Source organism: Patiria miniata, unplaced genomic scaffold (assembly GCF_015706575.1).
Source record: "Patiria miniata isolate m_02_andy unplaced genomic scaffold, ASM1570657v1 HiC_scaffold_20, whole genome shotgun sequence".
Taxonomy (NCBI): Eukaryota; Metazoa; Echinodermata; class Asteroidea; order Valvatida; family Asterinidae; genus Patiria; species Patiria miniata.
The window spans coordinates 23748243-23775134 of NW_024037059.1; the positions used below are offsets into that span (position 1 = coordinate 23748243).

At 44.3% G+C, this 26892-nt stretch overlaps 1 protein-coding gene across 2 annotated transcripts in view; it reads left to right on the forward strand.

Annotated features, from left to right (window-relative positions):
- Positions 1-219: 219 nt before the first annotated feature.
- The window catches only part of LOC119728258 (dynein heavy chain 2, axonemal-like), a 160116-nt gene continuing 133443 nt past the window's right edge, over positions 220-26892 (forward strand). For both annotated transcript variants that reach the window (XM_038200414.1, XM_038200415.1), the window contains exons 1-4: positions 220-354; positions 12506-12694; positions 19284-19464; positions 26494-26621. In XM_038200414.1, the coding sequence (XP_038056342.1) occupies positions 12506-12694; positions 19284-19464; positions 26494-26621 (498 nt within the window). In that variant the 5' untranslated portion in view covers positions 220-354. The remainder of the gene's footprint in view (positions 355-12505; positions 12695-19283; positions 19465-26493; positions 26622-26892) is intronic.

Sequence of the window (26892 nt, forward strand, 5' to 3'; positions counted from 1 at the left end):
TACAATTACACATTGGGTAGTCATACATTGACTTGTCACATTATATTAATTTCTTTCGCAGATATCAATGTTGAACAAGTTTTCTGAGCTGGTTCGAGGTAACCTTACCAAGATGATGAGAGCCAAGGTAGTTGCCTTGGTAACTATCGAAGTGCATGCACGTGATGTCATTGAAAAGCTAACCAAGTCTGGTGTTAGTGATGTGACAGCATTTGAGTGGCTGAGTCAGCTAAGGGTTTACTGGGATAAAGAGATTGAAGATTGTGTGGTCCGCCAAACCAACACGCAGTTTCAGTATGGTTACGAGTACCTTGGGAACTCTGGCCGGTTGGTCATTACTCCTCTGACAGACAGGTAAGTACAAGTTACTCCTTGCATTTAAGACAACTTAAACCATTGCTATGACGTCACACTATTGTTAAAAGTGTGGATTCGGAACTACGAATCTGTAACACTGGTCACAAAGTGTGGATTCAGAACGACGAATCTTAAGTAAGGTGTGGGTTCGGAATTCGGAATCAACACTCTGAACATGTCGGACAATAATTATTGTTCTCAGTAGTTTAAGTAGTCTGTCTGACACAATTTGACCTTGGGCATAGAAATATGTAAAGGTCACATAAATATGTAAATATGGAAATATGTAGATATAAATATTAATTAAGGGATGTGGGAATTTTTGGCACAGTTTGCCCTATTGTATGGATGAGATGAATAGGGAATAAGTGTGGGTAAGGGACCGGGTACAGTTTGACCTATTCTGTGGGAAAGATTGCATAAGGTATGGAAAAATATATATTTTATGGTACATTTGGATCTTAGCCCGAATATGAGTTTCATACGTTAGTCCCTGTGAACGAACAGCTGTGGTGTTATATAATCCCCCAACAATAGACGGGAGAGGGCGCGTGCCAAGTCAGCGCACTAGTATTGTTACGAAGTTAATCCGATCGATACAAAAAGTAATTGGATTTCCGAATGCTCGACAGCAGAAAGCAGCGATAGATGGCAAAAATGAATTTTGCGTTGATCAGATTGAAACGAGTACGATTGTCTATTTGAAGAATTATTTTAAAGTCATTTTTATTAGGTTTATGGGTATTGTGCACGTTGTGTTTTCCAAGTTATAAACAAACACTCACCGCAGCATACTTGCAGGGTACAACCTGTGTCGGCCATGGGGGTATATGATAAATCCACAATCCATAATCCATGCGTCTGTACATCATCTGAACTATCTATGTTGACGGAAGGAGCCTATACAGAAAATGACTTGGTTGTACAGGTGTGGCGAAACACATGCTAAACACGCCACAATGCTTGTTACATATAAGCAGCGGCGTAGCCAGGGCTCTCATCCTAGGGGGGAATGTGGGGGTGGGGGGCTTGAGGTTACATGGAGGGGCGCCCACAAATTTCATCTGTGCTGAAAGGTAGACAGGCTGTTTTTTTTCACCGGACAACCGCCCTCTGTTAAATCAAATAGTGGGGGGGGGGGGGGGGGGGGGGGGGGGGGGGGGGGGGGGCTGGACCCCATCTTCCAATGGGGGACGCTGTTCAATGCGTTTTTTCCCAAGAGACTGACCCAACAAACCCTTTCTACCGACACACATAGTAATGAGTCGATTGTGACTGTCTTACATGTACCCTCTCATACATTTCCACATTTGTCAAATTTAGACATACACTTTTTTTTGTATTTTTAAATGTATGCAAATCCAGGATGTATCAAACAAAAGTTAATCCAGAAATAATTGATAAGGCTTAACAAAAAAAGGTCTCCGGTTTCTGGTATGAAGCTTGCCCAAAAAGTGGTGCGGCAACACAGGTTTTTTTTTTTCCCCATTTTTGTCCCCTCAAATGCCGGCTGATGACACTTCGATCCCCTTAAAACTCTCAAAAATATACTTCAGAGGTGACCTCAGTAAGGCCATGAGGCTTGAGAAGCCTGCACCCACTTTTACGATCTCGACCGACATGAACATTCTTCGGGAAATTTCGATAGTCAAGACAAAAAACAGGAAAAAACCTGTAACGTCAGACCATACAGCGACATCGACATCTTGCATGAGCTGCTAGGCTGGTCATTAGTCTGCTCCCTTACATATTGCGCTAATTAAAAAGGGTATAAAGGTTCCAGATACATGATCATCGCTCCGTCACTCTGGCTTCCAGACGCACAATAACAAAATTACAATACCGTGTGCAAATGGTGCCCGACTAAATCTAGTGCAAAATATATGGGAGCCCAGAGAGGCCACATAAAGCTTATACTCAATCGTAACCCCTCTAAAATCACGTTAAAATTGTGCAGGAGCAGGGTTCCAGTCAAACCAGCGAGTTTGGCGGTTTTGAGACATCATCATACATTAAAAAAAAACTTTCAAATTTTGCCGACATGCATCGCTACGGCGACACGAGGGCATATCAGAAACCAGAGACTTTTTGTTTTTGGCCTTATGTGAAAGTGATGAATTTGAGCAATGTTAAAGTGGTCCATCTTAAAGGCTGGTACATCAGCTTTCAATTAATGTATGATTTCTGCAGTCACAAATTACTTTTGGCATTATTTGTATTTATTTATTACATTTCTTTACACATGGGATACCCCAACAGTTAAAAACTGGTTTCTATTAGGGCCCTGCATACGAATACATATTATATTTCATCCTCGTCGTCGAGACTCACTCTGTATTATTGTCCCCGGTAATACGGTTTGCACCACCCTTTGAAGAAAATGGATCATTGCCAGTAAGGACAAGAGTTCAATCCAACACACACAATAACTGCAACTGTAATCGACTTATCGGATATAATGGGAGACTTTAATGAACAAAGGCGAGAACACACATTGAGTGATAAATGATAGAACCAAGACAAAAGGTCGAAGGTCACGAACGCAAGAGGGCGTAATCACTACTACTGGCGTGACCTCTTTTTTTTCTCTTTTGAAACAAGGCAAAGAGCTGAAACGATGAGTCCCTCTTACAGTAAAATATATCAGGAGAACGAAAAATATGGCTTTATGTTGCTGCGCTCAATCAAAACAAGAAACAAAGCTAAACATATAATAACAAAATGGAATCTAATGCTACATAAAGAAGAAAAAAATGGGCCTTCATAGGGGTAGACTGCCCTCCAGCCCTGAGGATTATTCTGCCCCAAATGTGCCACTCCATAGGAAGGCATTATATATCTTGTCCTAAACACACAGTGTTCACACAGTCATGGATCAGTGTCAATAATCAGTCAAGTAGTCATCAAGGTACATGTATGCGGGTGGTTTGCGTAGGCGGGATGAGCGTCTTGCGGGCGAGCGGGGGCAAGAGATGTTAATGTCTCCAGGGCTGTTTGTAGGAATCGTGGGCTGTGGAGTAGGCGACACGTGAATAGGTACCTCTGCTACTTGTGGTGCATGCTCAGCTACCAGAGAGGTGGATCCAGTAGCTTGCTTAGCAGGTGTCGAGAGTATGATTGGTATGGCAGGTGGTGTGGGTGGAGCTGGTGCTATGTCAGCGTCTGCTTCATCAGCACTGTCATGAAGATCGGGCCGTTCTGATGGAAAAGGTGAATCGATATCAGAGTGGGAAGGTACCTTGAAACACTCTGAGCGTTTAACATGGTAGGATGTGCTCCGGAGTTGGTTCCCGATGAATTTACGGACACTGAACCAAAACCCATCAACTGCTGTCACAAGGTAGCAGTTTCGTCCTTTTGTTTTGTTGCGGTCACCATGGAGATACACTGAAGTCCCCAATGGCGACAACAGTGTCAGATGCAATTCTGCCTGATGGTGTCTTCGCCTTTTTACTGTGGGGATGATTAGCGTTGCAAAGGTCGTGCTGGTCAAAAATCAACTGCCGGTCGGTGATGGGAATCTGGTTGTTTGTGAACTGATCCCGTTGATGCCACATCTCGCGAGCGGAAAGACCTCGGAGCATATGCGGGAATTTAGGCAAGCTGTGGCTAATGCAAGAGTCAGCGGTGATACGGCGCCACCCATGGGATCTTGGCGCAAGAGCTCGTCTTCCAGCTCTCGTACAGCTTTTTCAGCGACTGGATTCTTGTTGATATTCTTGATGTGGCCAATTTCTATGGTCAACCTGTGCTACTGCAGGAGCTCATCAGTCACAAGGGACTTGAAGCCTGGTGCTGGGTCAGTTCGGATCACAGCTGGGGGTCCGTCAAGTGGGCTTAACTCAACACAAAGGGTAATAAGTGCTTCCCGAAGGGCGGTGTGTCGTTCATCCTCTATGAAGCATGTGGCTGTAAAAGATGTGACACTCTCACGTACAACAAGAATGAGCTGACGACTTCGTTTGATAACGTCAGCCGCGAAGGATATTCCAACAGCATCTGGTGGGTCTTCGGTGGTTTGAGGCTTTACGGTAGTGGGGGCATTGCTGAGAGCAGGGCATTGGAGGCAACTATTTGAGATTTTCTCAATGGACTTGTCCATGTCGAGGGCGTAGAAGTAGCGATGGACAACGCACTTGAGTTGGTGGCATGATGTATGGTTGAGCTGGATATGAGGGCAGTGAGGAGGCCATCCAAGACCTGTCGTGGGACTACAATGCACTCCCGTGTGGGAGCAAGTGGCTCATCTCTGCGAACAATCAGGAGCCCATCTTTAGCGATGGTGGCGACGTTGCGGTACCGTTTTACATCTTTGGCATTGGTGACCTTTTTGGAGGGACGAGTGCCTTGCAGAAGATGGGCATGCGTACGGCGCAAATCTGGGCACTCTGCCTGCAAGTTTGCCCAGGCTGATCGACTGGTAAATGGCAGCTTCACCTTGCCAGTGACAATGTCCTGTGTAGAGATGCGCGGAACGACGGAGTCCTCTGTATGCTTCACGAACGAGCAGATTTGGCAAGCAGAGTCAGTGCACTCTGGGGCATTTCGACTGGCAAAGTCTGATGGGATATTCGCTGACCCTGCGAGATGGCAGACTGTGGCTTGAAAGCGGCTGACAGTCGACAGAAATGTAGATACTCGGGGGCTGGAGGAAAATTCCCCACGGCATAACTTCTCAAAAGCTTGAACACAGGGTTTGCTGTCAGTGAGGATGGATGTTTTGTGTGTAGACTGAATGATGTATGGGCTGAAGTGCTTAGTGGCAGCAGCAATTGCCCACGGAGTTTGGCACTGAAAAAGCCGGCAAGGAGCAGCGTACCATGGCGTGTGACATATATGGTTGCACCAATGCCATGATTCTTGACAGCTCCGTCTGTGACGATCCATAACTGGTCATCTGGGCGAGGTAAAGTGACTGTACAAGCTTTAGAGAGGAAAGCCTGAGCATTGTAGAAGGCGGTGCGAGTGTCGTCAGTCCATTGAAGGCGATCAACTGACTGACGTCCAGCCACGACGCTGACTAGGGGCGAGAAGATGGAGGCACTTTTGGGAAGGACGCTGGCAAGGACTTTGTATGCCCCGATGAAAGAACGCAAGCCTGCGACTTTCTCAGGGATGGAGCATGATGCAAGGGTCGCGACGCGATGAGGACTTGCACGAAGTGTTCCCAGTGACCAAACCCATTCGAGTATGGTGGTCGTCTTTGGGCAGATGACGGTCTTTTTGGCAGAGAGGCGAAGATCGCATTTGTACAGGGTGTGCAGGACCTGCTCCAATTATGTAACAGTTCGTCATGAGTGTTGCCACCACAATACAGGTCATCTGCGATCTTGGCTACTATGCCCTCCTTCAGCAGGTCGCCCAGCACGCGGCACATAAGCTTTCAAGTACAGGGTGCGCTCTAAAAGTTTTTGTGAAACCCAAAATATCCCGGTTCTGTAAATACGCACGCGTGCTGCGCACTAACTCACGCATAAGTGTCAGTTCATGGTGACAGTGGCAAATTGTCCTATATTGTAGCCCATCTTCTAACAATGTATGGAGAATCTCCAACACTTCTGCTAAAGGTGCTTGAACTGGATCCAAGTGTCCTTGATGACACCAGCGACTCCAGCGATTCCATGCCGAGTCAAATTGAGCACTTGTTCCTTTTCTCCATGATGACATGATAACTGAGGAAACCTTCTGCGAAAGTCCTCTTGCTGCGAGTGATTTCTTGATAGCACCCAGGCGGCCAGCCACATCGCCTTGTGCATGGGATGTTGTGAAAGATTGTGACATAATTGAAGGAGATCTGGGCGCTGTGGTAACAGTAATGATGTTTTTACTATCAGTTTTAATATTAGTGGATACCACTGTTGTGTTTTCCAAATGGTGCGATGAACAGAACTGTCGCTTCTACTTTAATTTTCTGACGACATCTTGAGAGCAGACTGAAAGGAGGAAACAGATATCCTGCCATGTTGCACCAGTTGATGGTGAATGCGTCCACTTGCCATGCTTGTGGATCTGGGTGCCACGATACGAATCTTGGAACCTATCTGTTGAGCCGTGATGCAAACAGATCGATCGACAGTTGAAATTTCATCTTTATCATAAAATAAGCGTCTTTGACATCAATGGAACCTAGAAAATCACCTGGTATTAGTAAATCTTTTACTAATTTAATTTCTTCCATCTTGAAGTGTTGATATTTAACAAACTTATTCAAGGAACGAAGACTTATCACTGGGCGGAGCAGCTCTCCCGACTTTTTGGGGACCAAAATAAACTGACCAATCACCGGTTCTTCCATGGTGACTGCCCCTTTAATCAAAAGTTTTTGAACTTCCTTCTGAACGATCTCTACTTGAGATTGAGAATTCATTTCTGTTACAGGTATTCTGTGCTGTAATTGAAACGGAACTTCTAAAAAAAATATTTTATGACCAACAACTGACTGAAGCATCCAACTGTCTCTTGTTAGGGATTGCCAGTTACAAACAAAATATTGAAGACGACTTGTCTTGAAAGGAATACATGAACATGTTTCACTTTTTTGATTTCTGATCAAACGAACCTCCCTCTGATCTGAATTTGCCACGGCTTGAGGATGCAGATTTATGGGCTGCATACTTTGGCTTGGTAGTATAGCCTTATGATCGCCCTTAAAAGGAGTTGTTGCCCGAAGTCTCCTGTTTACCGAAGAATAATAAGGAGAAAACCTATTCCCCTTCTATGGCCCTGAAGTAGATGTTGCAATCTTAGTGACTTTGGCTGCCAGTTTATTTGCTTTTTCGGCATCCTCTATGTCCTTGATTAAGTTTCTACCAGAGAGATGGCTCATCGATGGTGAATTTTGTTTGAGGCTTTCAAATCTTCTGTCAAGTAGCTCATCAAAAGCATGTTGTCTTGAAAGAGCTAGACTCTGGCTTGCAGACCCAAGCAGTATCAATGCAGAGGTGACATGATCTTTAACCACATTGGCATCAACTGTTCCCGGGCAGGATGGGTCCACCAAAGCATCAAAAAGATGGGTCAGAGGCAAAGCTGCATTCAGCAGATGATTATGAGAGACTTTAAGCTTGTCATCTTGAGTAACTAAAGACGATCAAACTTCCTTGAAGGATGTCTTTACCTGACTTAGTAATTCTGGAGCCTTGAAATGTGGTTCCTGATCGACTGGTACTTGATTGGATCGAGTCTCTTCTTTGAACTCTTCATGTCCCGATTTGTTCGAACGCAGGTCTTCCCACCAGGAAAGAACTTTAACCGTCACTGGAATACCTGATTCCTTGCAATGTGGGTTACGAAATCCACTAGGATGAGAGATTCCGATTAAGCTTCGGCGTCACCACTGATCTCCGATAGTGCCGGTCCGACACTCATGGAGTTCAAATTCGCGCCCGTACCAGGGCCCAAATTACCGCCCCAAATGTTCAGACTCGCTGGCGTAGGAAGCGAGAGCTGTCCAGGGGTTGAAGGATTTCCCTGATGTTGATGATATTTCTGTTGGGTAGCGTTGGAGGCCAATGTTGTGCAGAGTTATACCACGGAAATGACCAATATGGCGGGGCCATGGGCGACGCCATATTGAATGACTTCTGCCCGCTAGCGGTAGCATTGCTGGCTGTAGGCGGGAAATTCCATTGTTGTACGGGGAAGAAGACGGCCCTGGCTGATTGTGAGGGACAACCCAAGGCGAGGTCAGTCCAGGCTCATTTGTCACGCTCTCCTGTCAGTGGCAGAAATTGGGCAAGGCGGCCTGCTTCCCAATTCTTCTGCACGTAGACCACCAGCCCAAGGCGAGGCTGGGGCCTGTGACTTACGCACTCGTTCAACCCTAGGCGAGGTCGACGAGGCAGCAGACAGTCCCGAGGCCATAGACGACGATCTCAAGGCTGAACCAGGCACATCTTTAGCCTGCTTGTCGTTGACTTTCCCTTTCTTGGTCGACATATCAAAGCAATAAATGTAGAAAAACAGAACTGGTTGTAGCTACGATTGACTAAGTGAAGAAGTGAAATTGAAGACATAGTGTAAAATACGTGTGTGCTAAACTGTACCACAGGAAACAAAGACATGCTTCAATGGTTTCTTGGGGGCTTTATACCCAGCGTGCTAGGGCTAATTTTCATTTTTATGAATGAAGGAATGATCCATTTTCTTCAAAAGGGTGGTGCAAACCATATTACCAGGGACAATAATACAGAGTGAGTCTCTCCTCCTCAGCCTCATATAATTCCAATTATGTGGCAGGTAAGAACCCTTACATAATTAGAAATTATTAAGTAAAGTTAAGCAAAGTAAAATTCAAAGTAAAATTTTTCGTTGACAGGCATTCTTCATTGAGAAAATCAGGAATAAAGACATAACTGTTGTCATCTTTAACAAGCTCATGTGAAAAGGCTGTTACCTGCCATATGTTTTCTAATTGTAGAAAAGTGTTCGTTTAATGTGTCAGCATTGTTGGTGGGGTCATAATTTGGGGAAAGGATAAAATTTGGAGAAGTTTTCTGTTTCTTACCTTTAGCTTTTTTGGTAGCACAGGTGAAATGCTTTTTTTTTTTCTATGGCTGATGTAAAGTATTCACTTCTCTTGGAGAAGATTTTGTTAGTTATTGTTATGTGCAGCTTTTTTAAAGAATCCCAATGGATTAGCAAGCTTGGGTATTTTGCGATTTTGTGTACTCGATTATGCTGTCGCATCAGTTGAAGAACTTCCCAATCAAACCAAGGAAAAAAGGCACCCTAATTACATTCAGTTTTTGGGGGTATGGAAGTTAATAATACTCATAAACGGAGTGCACACGGACCATGTTTCATTAACATCATAACAGTTAAGGACATGTTGCCATGGTGTATTACTGTGGTGTTCTTTAACAACATCATTATCTATATCTTTTAAACATATATTAATTGAACTGTCCTTTCTCACATCCTGAAATCTTAAGATTTCAGGACGCGAGATTTTTATGTTTTAGGTTGTTCACTTAAACACTCACTTGTTTAGCGTTAGTCGGTGTGCAACTTGGCCCAAGGCACCAAATCTGGATGACCCGGATCCCACCATCTCTGATATGTGTGTTCCTGAATGCCACAGTTGCCAAGATTCATACATTTCGGGGTATAGGTGCCATCGCCATCATAAGCGTAGACGCCGCCGTTCTGGCTCTAATTCTTCTGGACAATTCTTGACTAGCTGTTCCACTGATTTCATCACTGTCATCATTACGGGAAGGGAACAGCATCTTATTCTTCCTGACAATTCTTGACTAGCCGCTCCACTGATTCTCATCATTGTCATCGTTACGGGAAAGGGAATACACGAAAGCACAATAACATGTCAAATATTTATCTTCCAAATAAACAAAAATCGTGATGGAAAACTAATTGGCCAGGAATAAGCTTTTAATCCCTCTATAAATGAGAGTGCTCCATTCTCCAAATCCACCATGCAGTAAACAGGTTTGTAAGGTATAACATATATTCATATTCTCGTGATTTTGAACCAATAAGCCATTTGCGAGTTAAATTTGAATAAAATCTGGAACGCTGACTTAATCCAATGCTTTACACGTTTTAACTTTGCATTCTCCCGACCAAAGAGACTGTTACTATATCACGTGATTCGGGGCAAGCCTTATGCTAGCAATCCCCAGCTCCGGCATGGTATGGTGTCTTTGTGCCATTCTCACCCATTGTGAGCAATGTATTGGTGCTCTTATGTAACTGTGCAAGAGCTTGCCCCGAATCATGTGATTAGCAACAGTCTTGGTCTGAAGAATTCAAATTTAAAATGTGCTGAGCATTCGATCTGAGCAAGTCAGTGTACCGGTACCAGATGTTTTTCAAATGTAAATCCCAAAGGGCATAGACTCGCAAATGGCTTATTGGACTGCTGCATCCAAATGTAGAAGTCCCATAAATTGTGTAGGCCTACTAAGCCAAGATTATGTTATTCAAGATTGTAATTGTAATTGACATACACACATATTGGGGTCGAGAATGCACAAACCATCCCCGCATGTACAGTCATGTATGTGCTATATCCTTATGTATGTTGCAAGTGAACCATGGGACGTTATGCAGATAATGCAGTATCTGTCTATATCGCAGCACAGTGCGCAGCACGCAAACAAAACCTAGCCAATTCTCGACTTAATTTCAAGTCTAGTTCAGTAGATGTCTACCTCTACTAAACTTTATTAAAATGCCAAAGCAAAATAGTTAAAATGATGGAATCCAGATGATATCAACTCCCATTCACAAAGTATAGGTACTCCTCACCATTACTTATAAATGAATAGAATGGACAGAAATTGCATTTGAAATTTTGATAGTTGATGTAGAGTGTTATTGCAACTTTATTCGGTGGCTCAAAAATTGCTGTTTTTTCTCCTCAAGTTCAATTACCCAAGGTTTTCACTGGAGAAATACACTTATACAATTAGGCAACTGTCAACACTTGTAGACCATCACAATTAACCGGTGCAAGCAAATGGAGATAAAATGGTGACGAATATTTAAATTGGTAGGTGATTCTGTGAACTAGTTAACAAAGGGTTGATTGATTTCAACCATGCAGTCCTTATTAATCAAGTGGCCCAGCACGTGGATGGCAAGTTGTCCTTGGTAATCACAAGAATAAACAGGTAGCCAAATACTGATGTGGGCAAGTTTCCCTCCCTTTTGTCCCTCCCTTCGTTGAATGAGCTAAGAGAGAAAAGCAATAGAGGAAATGGAATAATATGCACATGGTCATATAATAGTCATTATAATCTGCTAACCCAACTTATGAAGCACCCTCACTTATGGTGAAAGGGCATAATAACTAAATAAACTGATGAGCCCACGCAGTAAACACTGAGTCAGTATCCCCATAATATGTATACAGCGGTGTACATTACATTTACATAAACCGGGTGGTAATCCCCTTTCAAAGGTCCCAATATTCCCCCTAAATCCATCTACACCACCAAAGTCACACCCCCCGAAGCAATAATGGTAAGAATGAATGATCACTTACCCCACCAAGTATCTCTGACTCAGAGTGTGAAAATGAACCTTTTTTGCACCCTGGAAATTATTAAGCCTTCTGACAAGTTTCTAGCAAAACACACGCCCTCATGCGCTTGCATAAAATGAAGCGCGCCCTCTCGCGACAGAGTGTGCGCAGCTGCAACAATAGTCATTCTGCTTTGGCTTGGAACTGCCCACCTGCAAGACAATTTTATTAACAATAAACAAACAGTACAATACATTTTCATAGAAGTTAATTAATGCATAGTTGTTTTTCTTTTCAATATACATCTGTTCTTGTTTTCTACTGGTACTGGCAGTTATATTTTGCCTTTTATACTTGTTGGTGTTGAAGGGTGGTCAAGATTTCAGATGGCTGGTTGTGATTGCAAGCATGTTGGTATACCAGAAGATGCTTTTAGTCAGGTGGCATATGGTCGGAATCATGACCGACTGGTCCAAAACACCAAACTTGGCAGAAAGATTCTTATAGCCCTAGAGAAGAATTTAAAAGGGGTTACACCTGAAATTCTTATGGGAAGGGTGCCTAATTGGCATAAATGGTTAATACCTGCCGTGTCCCGCATTTTGGTATATTTTAATTTTTATTGCAGACTCACTGGTGGTATTGCGCATGCCTAAGTGAAGATTGTGAAAGTTCAACCAACCAAAGTGTAAAAGGGACCAGATTTCATGGGAGAGACATACAACATTTCATTACAGAAGACATAAGTTTGTTGTTCAATTGTAAAGAGTGTTTATTTTATGCAACTATGCATACCTCCAAGGAAATCTTGAACCATAAGAGAGAAGTAACAAGGTGCTATGGTAACGGGTCTGCTGCTGAATGGTAAAGTGGACCGTCAATCATAGTGCCATCAGATCATGTATGTTGCATTACTGTGGATTAACTTTTCACACTGATACATGTTAATGCACATAAGTAACATGAACCTCCTCAACAAATAAATGGTCTGAAACATGTATAGAATTATGGATGGTCGCATATTTTGTTTATAAAAACATTGTCACATGTTGTTTATATGATCCAACAGACTCCCAATTTTTTTCTTCCTATTTTCCTTTATTGAATGTCATTATAAGGTTGTCTTAATTCAAGATTTTGACTATGATATTTTCTTTGCAGATGCTACATCACTCTGACCACTGCTCTTCATCTCCACCGTGGTGGATCCCAAAGGGCCCTGCTGGTACTGGCAAAACAGAAACCACCAAGGATTTAGGCAAGGCCCTAGGCAACTATGTGATTGTGGTTAATTGCTCCGAAGGTCTGGATTATAAGTCCATGGGAAGAATGTTTAGTGGATTGGCTCAGGTAAGAATATACTTTGACTTTCACACTTAATCATTCTGTAGCACCTGTGCTCAGAGTCATGTTGAACAAAAACAAATGTATCTGGAGCGACTCAGGCTGACCCAAATAGACTGTAATTTCAGACAGGCGAACTTATTAATTTGCCATTGACCAGCGTGATACATTGATGTATGTCAAAATGTTCTTATTTTACTTCAAATCTCCGAAAAGTTTGGTTCTGCACAATACTGAAACAGTTAAACAGTATGTTAATGCCCCATTATGTATGAACTCTACAAGTCTGTCAAAAGTTACCCAAATTATGCAAAATTTGTATTATAAATAATATAATCAAGATGAAGTGGTTTAATTGGTATGAAATAATCAGTGCTGAGGATGTAGTTTCTGTGAATTACAAGTGTTTTGACGTAGGTTTATACAATGTAAAGTTGCGTTGCCCTTGCTCTTCAAACATTATTTTGTGTCTATTAATAAATGAAAAAAGTAAGACTGCTGCAAACTGCTTACTGACTGGGTGGACCTGAAATATATAAATCTAAAAATTAATGTGGCCTGACGTTGCGAACTTAGCAAGTTCTTCTTCAGAGGCTAAAACAGAAATGACAGAGGTACATACATTAACATGGGGGTGCACACAAACATGCAGGGATGAAAGAAGAAACACAAAAGGAGGATTAGGTGGAAAGGGTGTGGAAAGATGCAGGGGAGGGTGGATGAGAGAACAAAGAAACAAAGGGAGATGGCAAACCACAAGGGGTCTGGTATGAACAGGGGAGGGACCAGAAAGGGGAAGGATCAAAGGTCACAGGGAGTGGGAACGGACAAAAGAGTGTGGGAGTGAAGGGGATTATGCGGGGGGGGGGGGGGGGGGGGGGGGGGGGGACAGTATGGAGGTGGAAAGGGATGAAAGATGGGGGAAGATGGGTAAACACAAACAATGAAGACCAGATGGATTATCTGTAACAGAAGACAATGGAGGAAGAAAAAGATTAATCATTTCCAAGTTGGATGTTGAGACCATGTGGTTGAATAGTCCGAAGACGATTCATCCACACTTTCTCTCTGCTGAGGCGAACTGAGTCCTTGCGATGGCCAAGAGATTCAATGCCCTGCAAAATCATATCAGAAATGGAGTGGTTAGGCAGGTTGAAGTGATGACCAACAGGGGTGTCTAGTTTCTTGGTGTTGACCGTTGACCGGTGGGCATAGAAACGCTTCTTGAGCGTATTCTTAGTCTCACCTACATACTGCACTCCACAGACCCTGCAAGAAATGAGATATATGACATTAGGGGTGTTACAAGTGATGTTACCAATGGTTCTGTGGGTAGTGACAGAAGAGAGGCCAGAAAAGGAGTCAGACTCCTGGATATGAATCTGGCAGACAACACATCTGGAACTGCACTTGAAAGTACCATGCTGGGTGGGAGGGGATGCATCTAAGGATGGGACCTCAGCTCGAACAATCAAGTCCCGTAGATTTCGAGGACGCCTGTAAGCCAATGTGGGGCCGTTGGGGATGGCGCGGGCAAGGCGATCTGAAGTATGGAGGATATGATGATTGTCATTAGTGATTTTGCGAAGGGGAGGGAGATTGGGGTGAAACGTGGTAACCAAGGGAATCATGGGTTTGGCCATGGCATCAGGGGCCTTTCCCGTGAGAGCTAGATTTCTGGGGATAGCTTTAGCTCTGGCAATGGCACGATGAACTTGGCGAGAGCTGTGACCCCTGGCCACCAAGTTGTTCTCAGTATCTGTGTATGGCGGGAGAAATCGGAATCATTAGAACAAATTCTTCTGAGTCTGAGTGCCTGGCTAAACGCTATGCCAGTTTTGCAGTGCCCGGGGTGACAGCTGGAGGAGTGGAGGTACTGGTGGGTGTCTGTGGGTTTGGAATACAGGTCAGTGGTTAGTGAGTTGCCTTGCTTGCGGACGGTGACATCCAGAAAGTGGGTTTGGTGAGCCGAGAACTCCGATGTGAATTTGATGGTTCTGTGGAAGGAATGATGTGGTTAGTGAAGGTCAAGAGACTGTCCTCATCGCTGGTCCAGATGAAAAAAACATCATCAATATATCTCCACCAGATCCAAGGGCGACATGGGGCCGAGGCAAGAATGCGTTCTTCGAGGTCACCCATGAAGAGGCAAGCCATGGATGGGGCCATGCGAGTGCCCATTGCAGTGCCGTGTACCTGTAGATAGTGTTCACCAAGGAAGGAAAAATTGTTCTTCGTTAGTATAAGTCTCATGAGGGTGCCAACATCACTGATGGGAGGAGTCGTGTGTCCTGCCTTGGCCAGAGCCAAGGAGCAAGCACGAACACCCTCCTCATGTGGGATGTTGGTGTACAGAGATGAGACGTCGAAAGTCCCAATGATGGCCGTGCTGGGAATCTGCATGGTCCTTGATTCCTTCAAGCTTGCGTAGGAAGTCTGGGGTGTCGTGAATGTATGACGAAATCTGTGGGACAAGGGGTTTGAGAAAACTGTCAATGAACAGGGAGATGCGTTCCGTGGGTGAGCCATTACCGGAGATGATGGGTCTACCGGGGTTGCCAGCCTTGTGAATCTTGGGTAGAAGGTAAAATCTGGCAGTCCTACAATCACAGGAGAAAGAAATTTGTGAGCTTTCTTGACAAATGGTCACGTGATCGCATATCGTCAAGTACCTGTTGTATATCTCGACAGAAAGTGCCTGTGGGGTCAGAGTCAAGGCGGGTATAGTTAGTGCGATTATCCAACTGACGGTGGGCCTCATCAATGTACTGCTGACGATCCATGATGACCACAGCTGAACCTTTATCTGCTGGCTTGATGATGATGTCGGTGCGAGAGCGCAAGGAGTTAAGAGCCAGGCGCTCCTCTCTGGGGAGATTATCATGAGTCCTGTGGGGGAAGTTGTCCGGGTTAGTGACTTGGGAATTTATAACTTGAACGTATGTCTCTATGGCTGGCACACGATTCTTGGGGGTACCCATGAACTCTTGACTCGAAAAGGCTCTGGCTCACACGGTTCACTGTCCAGGAAAAACTCACGCAGACGGATTCTACGGTAGTATTCCGTGAGATCTTGGCTGAGCTGAACCTGGTTCACAGAACGGGGAGCGGGACAAAAATTGAGACCCTTGGAGAGAAGTTTGTGCTCTGCGTCAGATATTGATGAGGAAGAAAGATTAACTACAGTGTTGACAGGGGGTTCTATTAATAAATGTTCAACTTATTACAACAACATATCTTCTTTTTTCCTTTTTGGACATCTGCAAACCACTGAAGAAAAGGATTTTGTTTTGGGCACAAACAGATCTGCTTTGCGAGCAGACTGGCTCCCAGTCAGTACATTATCAGTACTGATTGTGGGGTTGGAACCAGCCTACCCCTCGAGAACGAATTATTGTCTGGCAGGCAATTATTCCAAATTGTAAAGATATCATTCAATAACTAAACATGGACCCTTTTGGGGAGTCAATGCCTCATTCAAAATGAATAACTTTTGTATCGCTAGAAAAATAGCAATTAGAAATAGAATCTATATTTTTTTAAACTTGTAAATAGCACTGAAATGCATCTTTAAAATGTCATTTCTTTTTTGCTATCAACCAAAAATATTAAGTATTAGTTGATTTATGTGTTTCAATTTCTAAATCTCATCAATTTTTTTTAACGCAATAATTAAGCAGATATTTCAATATTAGGCATTAAATAGCCTTAATGTAATTTGTGTCATCAGAAACATTAAATGTGTGGTTGAATAATAACTGAAAAAGCAGTCATGTTTCAAATGTGAATAAGAGCATTCCTTATGTATATTTGAACCAAATAGTTATATAATAATAAGATATTTGTAATTGAACAAATGCCTTATTTATAATTAAAAAAATTGAAATATGGTGGGAACATGAAACCTGATCCCAAGATGTGCATATTACTATGCATTGTAATTATTGCAATTATAAAGTTAGATGATTGTTGGATGCTAAAATTAAGAATTGTACAGGAAACCTGGTACAAACATTAAGCCTAATAGTGTTATCAGATATCACCTAAATGTCAGCAATTTATTGTCAAACATTGGCAAAATATACTGTAAACCACTTGTGAAAATTTTCAGAAATGCATTCATGTGAGAGGGAATTGTATCATTGTCTCTTTAAGGGACACCCTCTGAAGGCAATTCCCCCCCCCCCCCAAGTTAGAGGACTAATAACATTACGAACCTGCATGTAGCAAGACATTTGTCAAAGGCAACAAAAGTCAATGATGTTGTAAAACTAGAAGTCACATATCAATTTAACAATGATTGAATTTTGTGCATGGTTACATACTTTAAGAAGTGTACAATTTTGCGTATTTCTTTTACTCTAAGTCATGATTGAACTAAACAACACATGACATGCATGTCACTATATGCTGTGCCTGAATACTTATTATTTACCAAAACAAATGTGAATGTATTTTATGGTTGATTCAGCCAAATTTGGACAGTATCTTCCTTGACCGGAGTCCTGCCTAAATGGTGCACACCTGTAAATAGGCCTAAACCCATCCGCCAAGCTCATGAATAAAAGTTATACCCTCAAAATATTCTGTATTAGAGAGTTCCGAGAGTCATAACATCATGAACATTGGGGAATTGAAGAGATATGGCAATGAAACTCTGACCCGGACTTGGGGCTTTCAATTCAGAGCATTTTGGATGCAATTGGGCTTGAAAGTGGCACTATTTTGCCATGTTGTGGAGGGATCCTTTTTCAAGATGGCTACTTTTCCACTTTGGGAAAAATAGGGATCATCTTCTTTGTGTGAGAATTCCTCAAAAAGTTACTGTTGCACCCTTAGGTGACCAGCATGTGGGGTCAAAGGTCACCTAGTGGTCACTAGTGGTCATTTTCTACAAAATTACAAAATGCTTCTTACACAGTCTTGATCCATTTAACGTCAAACTTGGTCAGTTACATCTCTGGACCAACCCTCATGTAGGTTGTTACAGAACTTGGCCAATGGTCACCTAATTGTCAGTAGGTGTTATTTTCTCAAAAGTTACAAAAAAGCTTAATTCTCCCATGTGCAGTGTTCGTCCAATTAATGTCAAACTTGGGCAGTTACATCTCTGGACCAAGCCTCATATAGGTTGTACACAGATTTTGGCCTATGGTCACCTATTGGTCAGTTGGGGTCATTTTACTGAAACATGTAGAGTGAACTTTTGCCAACATTCTTCATCTGATTTGAACCATTTTTGGCCAATTACATCCTTGACCCACACTCCAATTACAAGCTTCTAACAGATTTGAGTCAGTGGTCACTCAAGTGTTCAATCAATTGGTGGTCATTTTCATTTTCAATGGCTTTGGAACCAGTTGGGGATCATCAATTTCACAACACCACGAAACCAACAATAATGGCTGTGTGTTGACACGTCATAAGATTTTTTATTTTCATTTAACTTTGACGCGCAGCGGTAGCCTAGCGTTTAATGGGCCTAACTGCAAACTTTATCCCAACATGTCATGGGTTCAAGTCCCCTGGGAATCAGATTTCCCCCCCCCCCCCAAATAGTTATTTTTCTTTCTTACCTTCATAGCTTTTAATCAAGTCCCCTACTTCTCAATGAAATGAAATTGCACTTATTGATGAGATCAATTTATTTGTTTGGAAATATGCAAAATTATTGTTTCCAGCATATCATTAAAATTGATTTCAGCCGCATGATCTTAATTACAACCCTGGCGAGATCACCAATTTATTTCTTTTGAAACTTAGTGTAAAGATGAGGTAATGGTCAGACGAAATCATCAAACCTGCTGCAATTTACTGCAAAAGTCACTTAGTGGTCAGCTTAATTCTTTTTCTGGGGAAAAACTTCGGGGAAAATCGCTTAGACCTTCTTTTGCTATGCGATCTCCTTCATAGTGCACGTGTCCTGGCATGATGAATCATGAGTGAGCCCTTTACAGTTTGATTCAAACTGGCTGATATTAGTGATTCGTGAAGCACATTCTGCTCTAGTATTTCAATATGTTTATTCACTAAAGAATCAATAAAACCATAGAGAGCTAGGGCTTTTTCAGTGCACAGTGAGTAATATGCAGCCTGGCAGTTTCTGGCGCTGCTGTGACTAAAGGGTTAAACAAGTAAAACACTCCCCCTCTTTGCTTAATTGTAATACATGTAAACTCCACTTTCAATCTGATTTTATCAGCATTTTGGAAACGCAGTTGTCTTTGATAAAAATTTCAGAGCTGTATTAGCTTTACAAAACTTTATAAAACTATTAGTGATTTAATTTGTAAGAGTGGTTACATTTCTGGAGTGGTTATATTTGTAATTTCTGGAGTGGTTACAGTCTGGTTCCAAGGGTAATTTTTTTCCCTTCATGTCCAACTGTAAAGTGCATCGAGTTTTGTTTCTGTTATGTTTTGCGTTATATAAGATTGTTTTACCATTATTATTATTGTTATCCACAGGGAGTAATAGGCAGGATGGTTTTGGGCGGTACTGTTTCTAATGGGTTACACAGGTACACCAAAAATCTTAATTTTGATTTGGTTATGTAACTAACTATGTAACTGCAACAACACTTTATGATTTCCAGACTGGTGCATGGGGTTGCTTTGATGAGTTCAATCGTATCAACATTGAGGTACTGTCAGTAGTGGCCCAGCAGATTCTGTCCATCCTGTCTGCACTGGCTGCGGGGCACTCCAGATTTGTCTTTGAAGGCAGAGAGATCAACCTGGTCTGGTCTTGTGGAATCTTCATCACAATGAATCCAGGTGTGAACATTATTTTGTGTCATTCAATGTATACCCTAGTGCATTTGGAAACATGTAGTCTACTTATAATTCACTTACCCAAATAGCTGCTACATATGCATATTTATTCAGCCGACAGGCTCAAATGCTAAAAGATTTAATCAACCGACGAGCGTCCTCTCGGGGCCTACCCATTATGCTACGTCATGAATCCGCCATTATACTTCCTCTTTTTTTCTAGCGACGGCATCGTGCAGAAGCAAACATTTTTGCTCTCGCCTTTTGTACGATTTTCGCTTTAAGAGTTTCTGTTTTATAGAATTTATCAACCAAGTGAGTTGTGTAGAATCTGTAGAGTTTGGTTTGAGTTAAGTGGTTCTCATTTGGAGTGATTTTGGAGTCATTTTGCTTTCGTTTTTCTTTCACGTGGCGTAGCAGGTTTTTTAGCCTTTGTCTGACACCACGTGCGATGGGCCAGGTCGGCACCGCGGGGCTAACCCAGTGACGGGTAGGCATCGTGGGTTCTCCCTTTGGGATCAAGTGCAATCCCTTTATAGCCGAGTCGGCTTTCCTGAGTTATTATTATTATTTCTGTTTTACAGTTATCTAATAATAATATTTCTCTGTCAAAAATAATAATTTCATAATTATTAATTTTGAAAAAAAAAAAAAAGCAGTGCATTTAATTTATGAGTCCATAGACGGACGAATCCGTTAAGGCCTTAGGGGAGACAGTGCATCGTATCCCCGGAGAGAAGTGCGGTTATTCTCCACAAGGTCTGCTAGTCACCCCACACATGGGGCCCCTGTTCCAGAAGTCAGACTTTCGGCCGTTCAGGGGACTAGCGAAATGTTCCGAGGAATACAGCGGTTTCGGCTGTTCTCTGTTCGTTTCCCCCTAAGCTCGCGGTGAGCTAGGGCCTAGCGAGACACGTTCAGTGGGGGTATATCGACAGAGGTCGTTCCCTTCCCCCCTGACCGTTTCAACTAGCTCGGGGAGCTAGTGAGCTAGGAGAGGACGTTTCGTTGGGTTTATCGACAGATGTCGTTCCCTACCCCTCGACCGTCTTAAGCTATCCCAGTAGTGCGGCAATAAACGAGATAGCGGTGAGATATTCGTGGGTATATCGGCCACTGACCGTTCCCTTCCCTCGGCCGTCTTGCCTGGCGTGTAAAGAGAATTTTCGTGGGGTATATCGACCAACGATTGTCCCTTCCCCCCCCGGCCGTTCTCAACTGCATTTATCTTGGTTGTGCGATAGTACGAAATACGAGATAGCAGTGAGTCCCACGCAAGGACATCGCCATAGTCTGTAACGGTCATCCCATGTTACACGTTTTGGCCGTCATCAGACGTACGTCCTACGGTATGGAACACCGTGATGGCACCAGGGATAAAACTCCCCCCAGGTGACCAGCTGTAAGGGTTCCACGGTTAAAAAGGCCGCATCAAAGACCATCAGTGGTCCCAAGGGTAAGACCCAAAAAGGGACCCTAGTCGCTAGCAACCCAACGTCGATTTCCCGTGGTTCCATCGGAGTTTTTCGCCTCGTCCCCCTGGTCTGCTGGCTCCAGCAACCCTCGGGGACGATCAGTCATGGAGCGGTAAAAGGATTCAATCCTCACCGGCCCCGTCTGCGCGTTCATCGCACTCCGAGCATCCTGCTTCCACCCGTGCGGAATGGGCAGGACTCGCGGTCGACGTCATTCTTTGATCGATGCTCCGGAATTCCCAGGATATTATCGGAGTTTTCACAGTCAAGTGAATCAAGTCACCCAAGTAAGAAAAGGAAACACAAGACAGCGCCGTCTTCTTCAGGGGATCCCCCCCGTAAGTTAAAAAGAAATACAAAGGTGTATCCACGGAAATCTTTTTAAAAGCTTTCCAGGACATCAATCTTTCGCTGGCAGCCCTCACTAAACAACAACAATGGAGATCGGCCCTAGCGGTGACTGGGAGGTCACTCCCGGTGGCCACATCTCCGGACCCAGATCCGGGTCTAATCCTGCCGGATCCGGGTGTGGTCCGGCCGGATCCGGGCTTAATTCAGCCGGATCCGGGCTTAATTCAGCCAGATCCGGGCGTAATCCTGCCGAATTCGGGCGGGATGAGAAGGGAACACACTGGGCCCCCAGATCCTGGAGTTGCCATTAGTGTCAGCTCCGATAATCCACCTACTCCGGGCCGTGATTGGGCGCCCCCGAGATCACAGGTGGGAATTTCTTTACACCCATCTATAAATTTGGGCACTTCTGTTCAAGATGTTCCTGACATAGATGTCGATAGTCCTCACCCCCCTTCCACTCACTCACAAGATGGGTGTTCTGGGGATGAAGAGGCCACTGACCCTGGACATTTTTCGCAGCTATGATCCACCTTTCCCAGCTATGCCGGGGGATCGTTTATGCGCCAATCGCATCCAACAGATCGCCGATTCAAAGAAATGGACTGCTTTCAAAAAAAGGTCGGCAGCCTATTTCCAGTTTCCAGAAAAGGACCGAGACGATTTCTTTACGGTTCCTGTTATTCCAGATACGGCCAAGGACAAATTGACTGGAGATAGCGGCAAATCCCCGACCAAGTCAATATTTGTCGATAAGACTAGAGCAAAGATGGAGGATACAATGAAGAAATTCCATGAGGCAGCTAGATTTGGCTCACAAACAAGCGCCTTTTTACTTTATCTGAATATATCGTCTCACATGTGAGGAAGATTCACAAATTCCAGCCGATATGTTAGCAGCAGCCTTTCGATATCTGGACGAAATACTCCGTTTTTCTCTAGATCAGTTTACGAGAATCTCTATCTTGTCCGCCAAATCACGAAGGACTAACTTGAGAGAGGCACTTACATACCGCACGAAGGCGCTAAGAAGAAGTTAAAAGACCTTCCTCTTATGGGCAAAGACCTTTTCGGAGGCAAATTCCAGGATATTCTGGGAGTTGAAGCCAAACGAATCAAAACAGCGGACAAACTGAGCTTGAAGAAGCCTTCAGCTACTAACGAGCCCAAGTTCTCTGGGAAGAAGGCAACGAGAGGTGCTCCCTCATTTCGCCCTTCCCCTAAGAAACCATTCAAGCCCTTTCGCCAACAGACGGCCAAGGCATCAGCTGGTGCAATGGTTTCAGCTCCACGCCCCTCCTCTGCCCCTGCGCGTCAGAATGTACAAACTAGCGGCCGGGGATGTGGCGGTGGGCCATCGGCCCCCCCGCCTCGGATGGTGGCAGTGACTCCTCCACGAAGCTGACCCCCACACTCGGGCCTGTTGGGGGTCGTCTCAGAAATTTTGTAGGGCCCTGGAGAGAGATCACCTGCGACGCATGGGTGCTTTCTATAGTCAGCCACGGCTATCAACTAGAATCTACAAGCACCCCTCCGTCGGAAATATGTGTTCACGAAACACTGGTTGCGACAAACACAGACAAACGATTAGCTCTCGAACAAGAGATATCATCCCTTATCGAGAAGAGAGCAGTCCGCTTGGTACCACCAATGGAACAGTTCACAGGCTTCCTGTCCTCCTTCTTTCTAACACAAAAGAAGGAGGCTGGCTAAAACCGCTCAACAAGTTTGTCAGACCCAAGCGTTTCCAAATGGAAACTCTCCATGTAGTTCTAGAGTCGTTACCCACACCAGCGTGGGGAACGTTATTAGACCTAAAAGATGCATACCTACATGTCCCCATCTTCCAAGAGCACTCCTGATTCCTACGTTTCCGGTATCAGGGGCGCACTTATGAGTTCACTACCCTTCCCTTTGGGCTATCGACCTCGTCAAGAGTGTTTACCAGGGTTGTGCGGGCAGTTGCATCATGTCTTCGTCGAGAAAACATAATGATTTTTATGGATCTCGACGACTGGCTGATAGTGGGAAAATCAAAAGACGAAACTGCTCAAAATTTGAGAGATACTTATACCTTGACAACGAGGCTAGGCTTCATCTTCAACAAGAAGAAGTCCAAACTAATCCTGTCCCACGAAATCACTTTTCTGGGAACAGAGATTGATCTACGCAGGGGCATAGCCGTCCCCACAGGGGAACGCGTTACCAGCCTGCGGAAGTGCGTCAAACTTTTCGTCAGACTTTTTCAAGTCGCTCCAGCGCAAGCTTGGCTGAAACTTCTAGGGATCATGGCCAGCTTAGTGCTTACTGGTCCCCTGGTGCAGACTGAGGATGCGTCCTTTGCAAATGCATCTTCTGGCACATGACAGACCCAAGACAGATCCAATCTCTCTAGTGATCTCGATCGACGAAGTCATTCAGCCACACTTTCGGTGGTGGCCATTGGAACAGAACATTCGGTGCAGACAGAGTTTCCCCAGAGGGGATCCTCATGCTATAATCTCCACTGACGCTTCCAACGAGGGCTGGGGAGCCTCCCCTCCCCCTCGACAAGCTGCAGGAATTTGGGACGACAACATTCGGTCCCTACATATCAATGTTCTAGAGCTTTAGGCTGCAGTCAACGCCTTACACCACTTCCAAGCAGACGCAGTGGGCCGGTCTGTTTAAATCAAGACCGACAACAGGACAGTGGTAGCATATATTAACAAACGGGGCGATACAAGATCACCCCAGCTGTGCTACCTGACTTGGGAAATTTTTTAGTGGCTAACCAGACACAAAGTCGATCAACGTGCCATTCACATTCCTGGTGCGGAAAACGACTTAGCGGACTCTCTCTCCAGGGGCAAAGTAATTCCCACGGAGTGGTCATTGAACAAGAGAATCGTTAGTCAGATTTTCTCGATCCTAGGTCGTCCACACATAGACCTGTTCGCCTCCGCAATCAACACTCAGCTCGCTGTGTTCTGCTCGAGATCCCATCATCCTCAGACATGGGCCTCGAACACACTATCAATAGACTGGACAAACATGTTCGCTAACGCCTTCCCTCCGATCTCAATCTTTACAAAGGTCATTGGGAAACTGGAGAGAGACAGGTGCAAGATCCTACTGATCGCTCCCTTCTGGCCGCGCCAGCCCTGGTTTCCGCGACTGGTGAGGCTCCTAATGGGCTCCCCTCTAATCCTCCCAGATAGTCACGACCTACTCTTTTAGCCTCAGTCCCTGTTCCGACACCCGGCTCCGGGAGATCTCCACCTAGCGTGCTGGCCACTGTCAAGCGCGCTTAACGATCAGCAGGTCTTTCTAAAGACACTGCAGCCCTGGCCGCAAAGGGACGTCGTCTCTCAACACGACAAATCTATGACGGTTAACTACGACATTATAGTAGGTGGTGCGAAGAACAGGCTGTGGATTCACTCTGTGCTTCTTTAAACCATTGTTCAGAATTTCCACTGTCATTGTTCAGAGCCAATTTGTCAGTAGGAATGGTGCGAAATTAACGATCAGCCATAGCAGCAGTTCACACGGCTTCGCTGATGGCTCATCCATTTCCTCTAATGTGGCGATCACTCACCTACTCCGTGGAATGTTCAATGAGAGGCTAACAGTCCGGAATCTAGTCCCATCCTGGGATCTGGGTTCGATCCTGAACCTTTTGGCCAAGGCTCCATACGAACCTTGGGGCCAGGCACCTCTCATTTATGTGTCAATAAAGCTAGCCTTTCTGCTCTCAACGGCTACTGCTAGGCGTAGCAGCGAGATCCACGCGCTGACTTTAGATCCGGGACATATTCACTGGGAACCAGGCGGGGTCCGCCTGATCCCAAAAGCGTCCTTTCTGACGAAAAATCAGACAGCAGGGTTTAGCCCTCCTGATATTTTCGTCCCAAAAAATTGGGTCCACCTCCTCTGTCCCCGCAAACAAATTATGGTGTCCTGTGCGATCCCTAAAATGGTATTTGGCACGCATTAAACCACTGAGGGGTGATTGCATGCGGCTTTTTATTACAACCATGCAGCCGCATGGCCCTGACTCAAGGGATGCCATTTCGCGTTGGGAAGAATCAGCAATCAAATACGCTAACTCGGACTGGCCGTCCAAAAGGGATGCTCCTGTCCGAGGCCTTGTCCGGGCCCATGACGTACACGCCATAGCGACGTCCTGGACATTTTTTAGCGGAGACCCTATCTCAGAAATTTCACAGGCAGCATGCTGAAAGTCGGCCTCGACATTCACATCTTGCTATCTACGTGACATACTCCAGACTGGAGGTAACATGGGGAAGACGATACTGATATCTCACCAGTCCTCGTCTAAGGACCCTGCCCTGCACAGTAGTCTTTCCTGGCCTGGCAAGGAGACCAACTAAGCAGGCAATAGATAACATGTATATTCAACCTAAATGGTTTAAATCATGATGTATATATATATACTGTTGTTTAACCATTTGGTTGAAGGGCGTCTCGCCTACCCGGCCACCAGTTGTTGGTGCCACTCTATGCATATGTAGTAGCTATTTGGGTAAGTGAATGAAGTAGACTCCCCCCCCCCCCCCCCCCCTCACAGAAGTGTGGGACGAGTCTACGAGTGATACTTACCCAAATAGCTTCCCGCCCTCCTCCCCACTCTTGGCTAGCGTTGCGATGATTTTTCACCTTTAGTGCACGAGAAAAAAGAGGAAGTATAATGGCGGATTCATGACGTAGCATAATGGGTAGGCCCCGAGAGGGCGCTCGGTGGTTGATTAAATCTTTTAGTGTTTGAGCCTGTCGGCTGAAAAAATATGCATACGTAGTAGCTATTTGGGTAAGTATCACTCGTAGACTTGTCCCACAATTCGGGGGGGGGGGGATTTTCAATTGTACGTATACACTTGATTGCCATAACACGATGGTCTGACAGTGTACCAGGACAAAAATAAAATTTTCAATTTTCAACCTGGCTCCATGCATGAATGCAACTAAGCTATAGATCAAGTGATTCCTTTAGCATTAAAGTAAACTAAATAAATTTACACAAAACAAACAAATAAGATATTACTAAACAATGCCAACAAGCATGGAGAAGTCAAAGCTGGATTCTGCTAACCTTCATGACAAGGACAGATTATTTTAATCTTTAGTTATTATACTTAGCTGGTTTTATTGACTTTAAACCCCCTCCCCCTCCTTACCTAATATCTTTGGTGTGGTTTTGAAGGTTACGCTGGCCGGACAGAGCTGCCTGATAATTTGAAGTCCATGTTCCGTCCGATTTCCATGGTGGTGCCAGATTCTGCCTACATTGCTGAAATAATTCTGTTTGGTGAAGGTTTCAGCAATACAAGGGTAAGCAGTCATATTTTCACTTTAATTATGCCTGTTTACTGGTTTCCCCGCAGTGATGAATAAAATACAAAAAAAAGTGTACCAAGTCAACACTTTGTGAACTGTCATTTCAAATCAACTACGCATATAAAAGAATCATGGCTCATCCTGGAAACCAGCGAGGGATTGTGTTTGCTGTGCCCTCACAGCCGCTTTACTCTACTTAATAGTGTAGTGTAATGCTACAATATGTTAAGAAACTTGTTTAATATGTGTCCATGTGCGTGCCCTC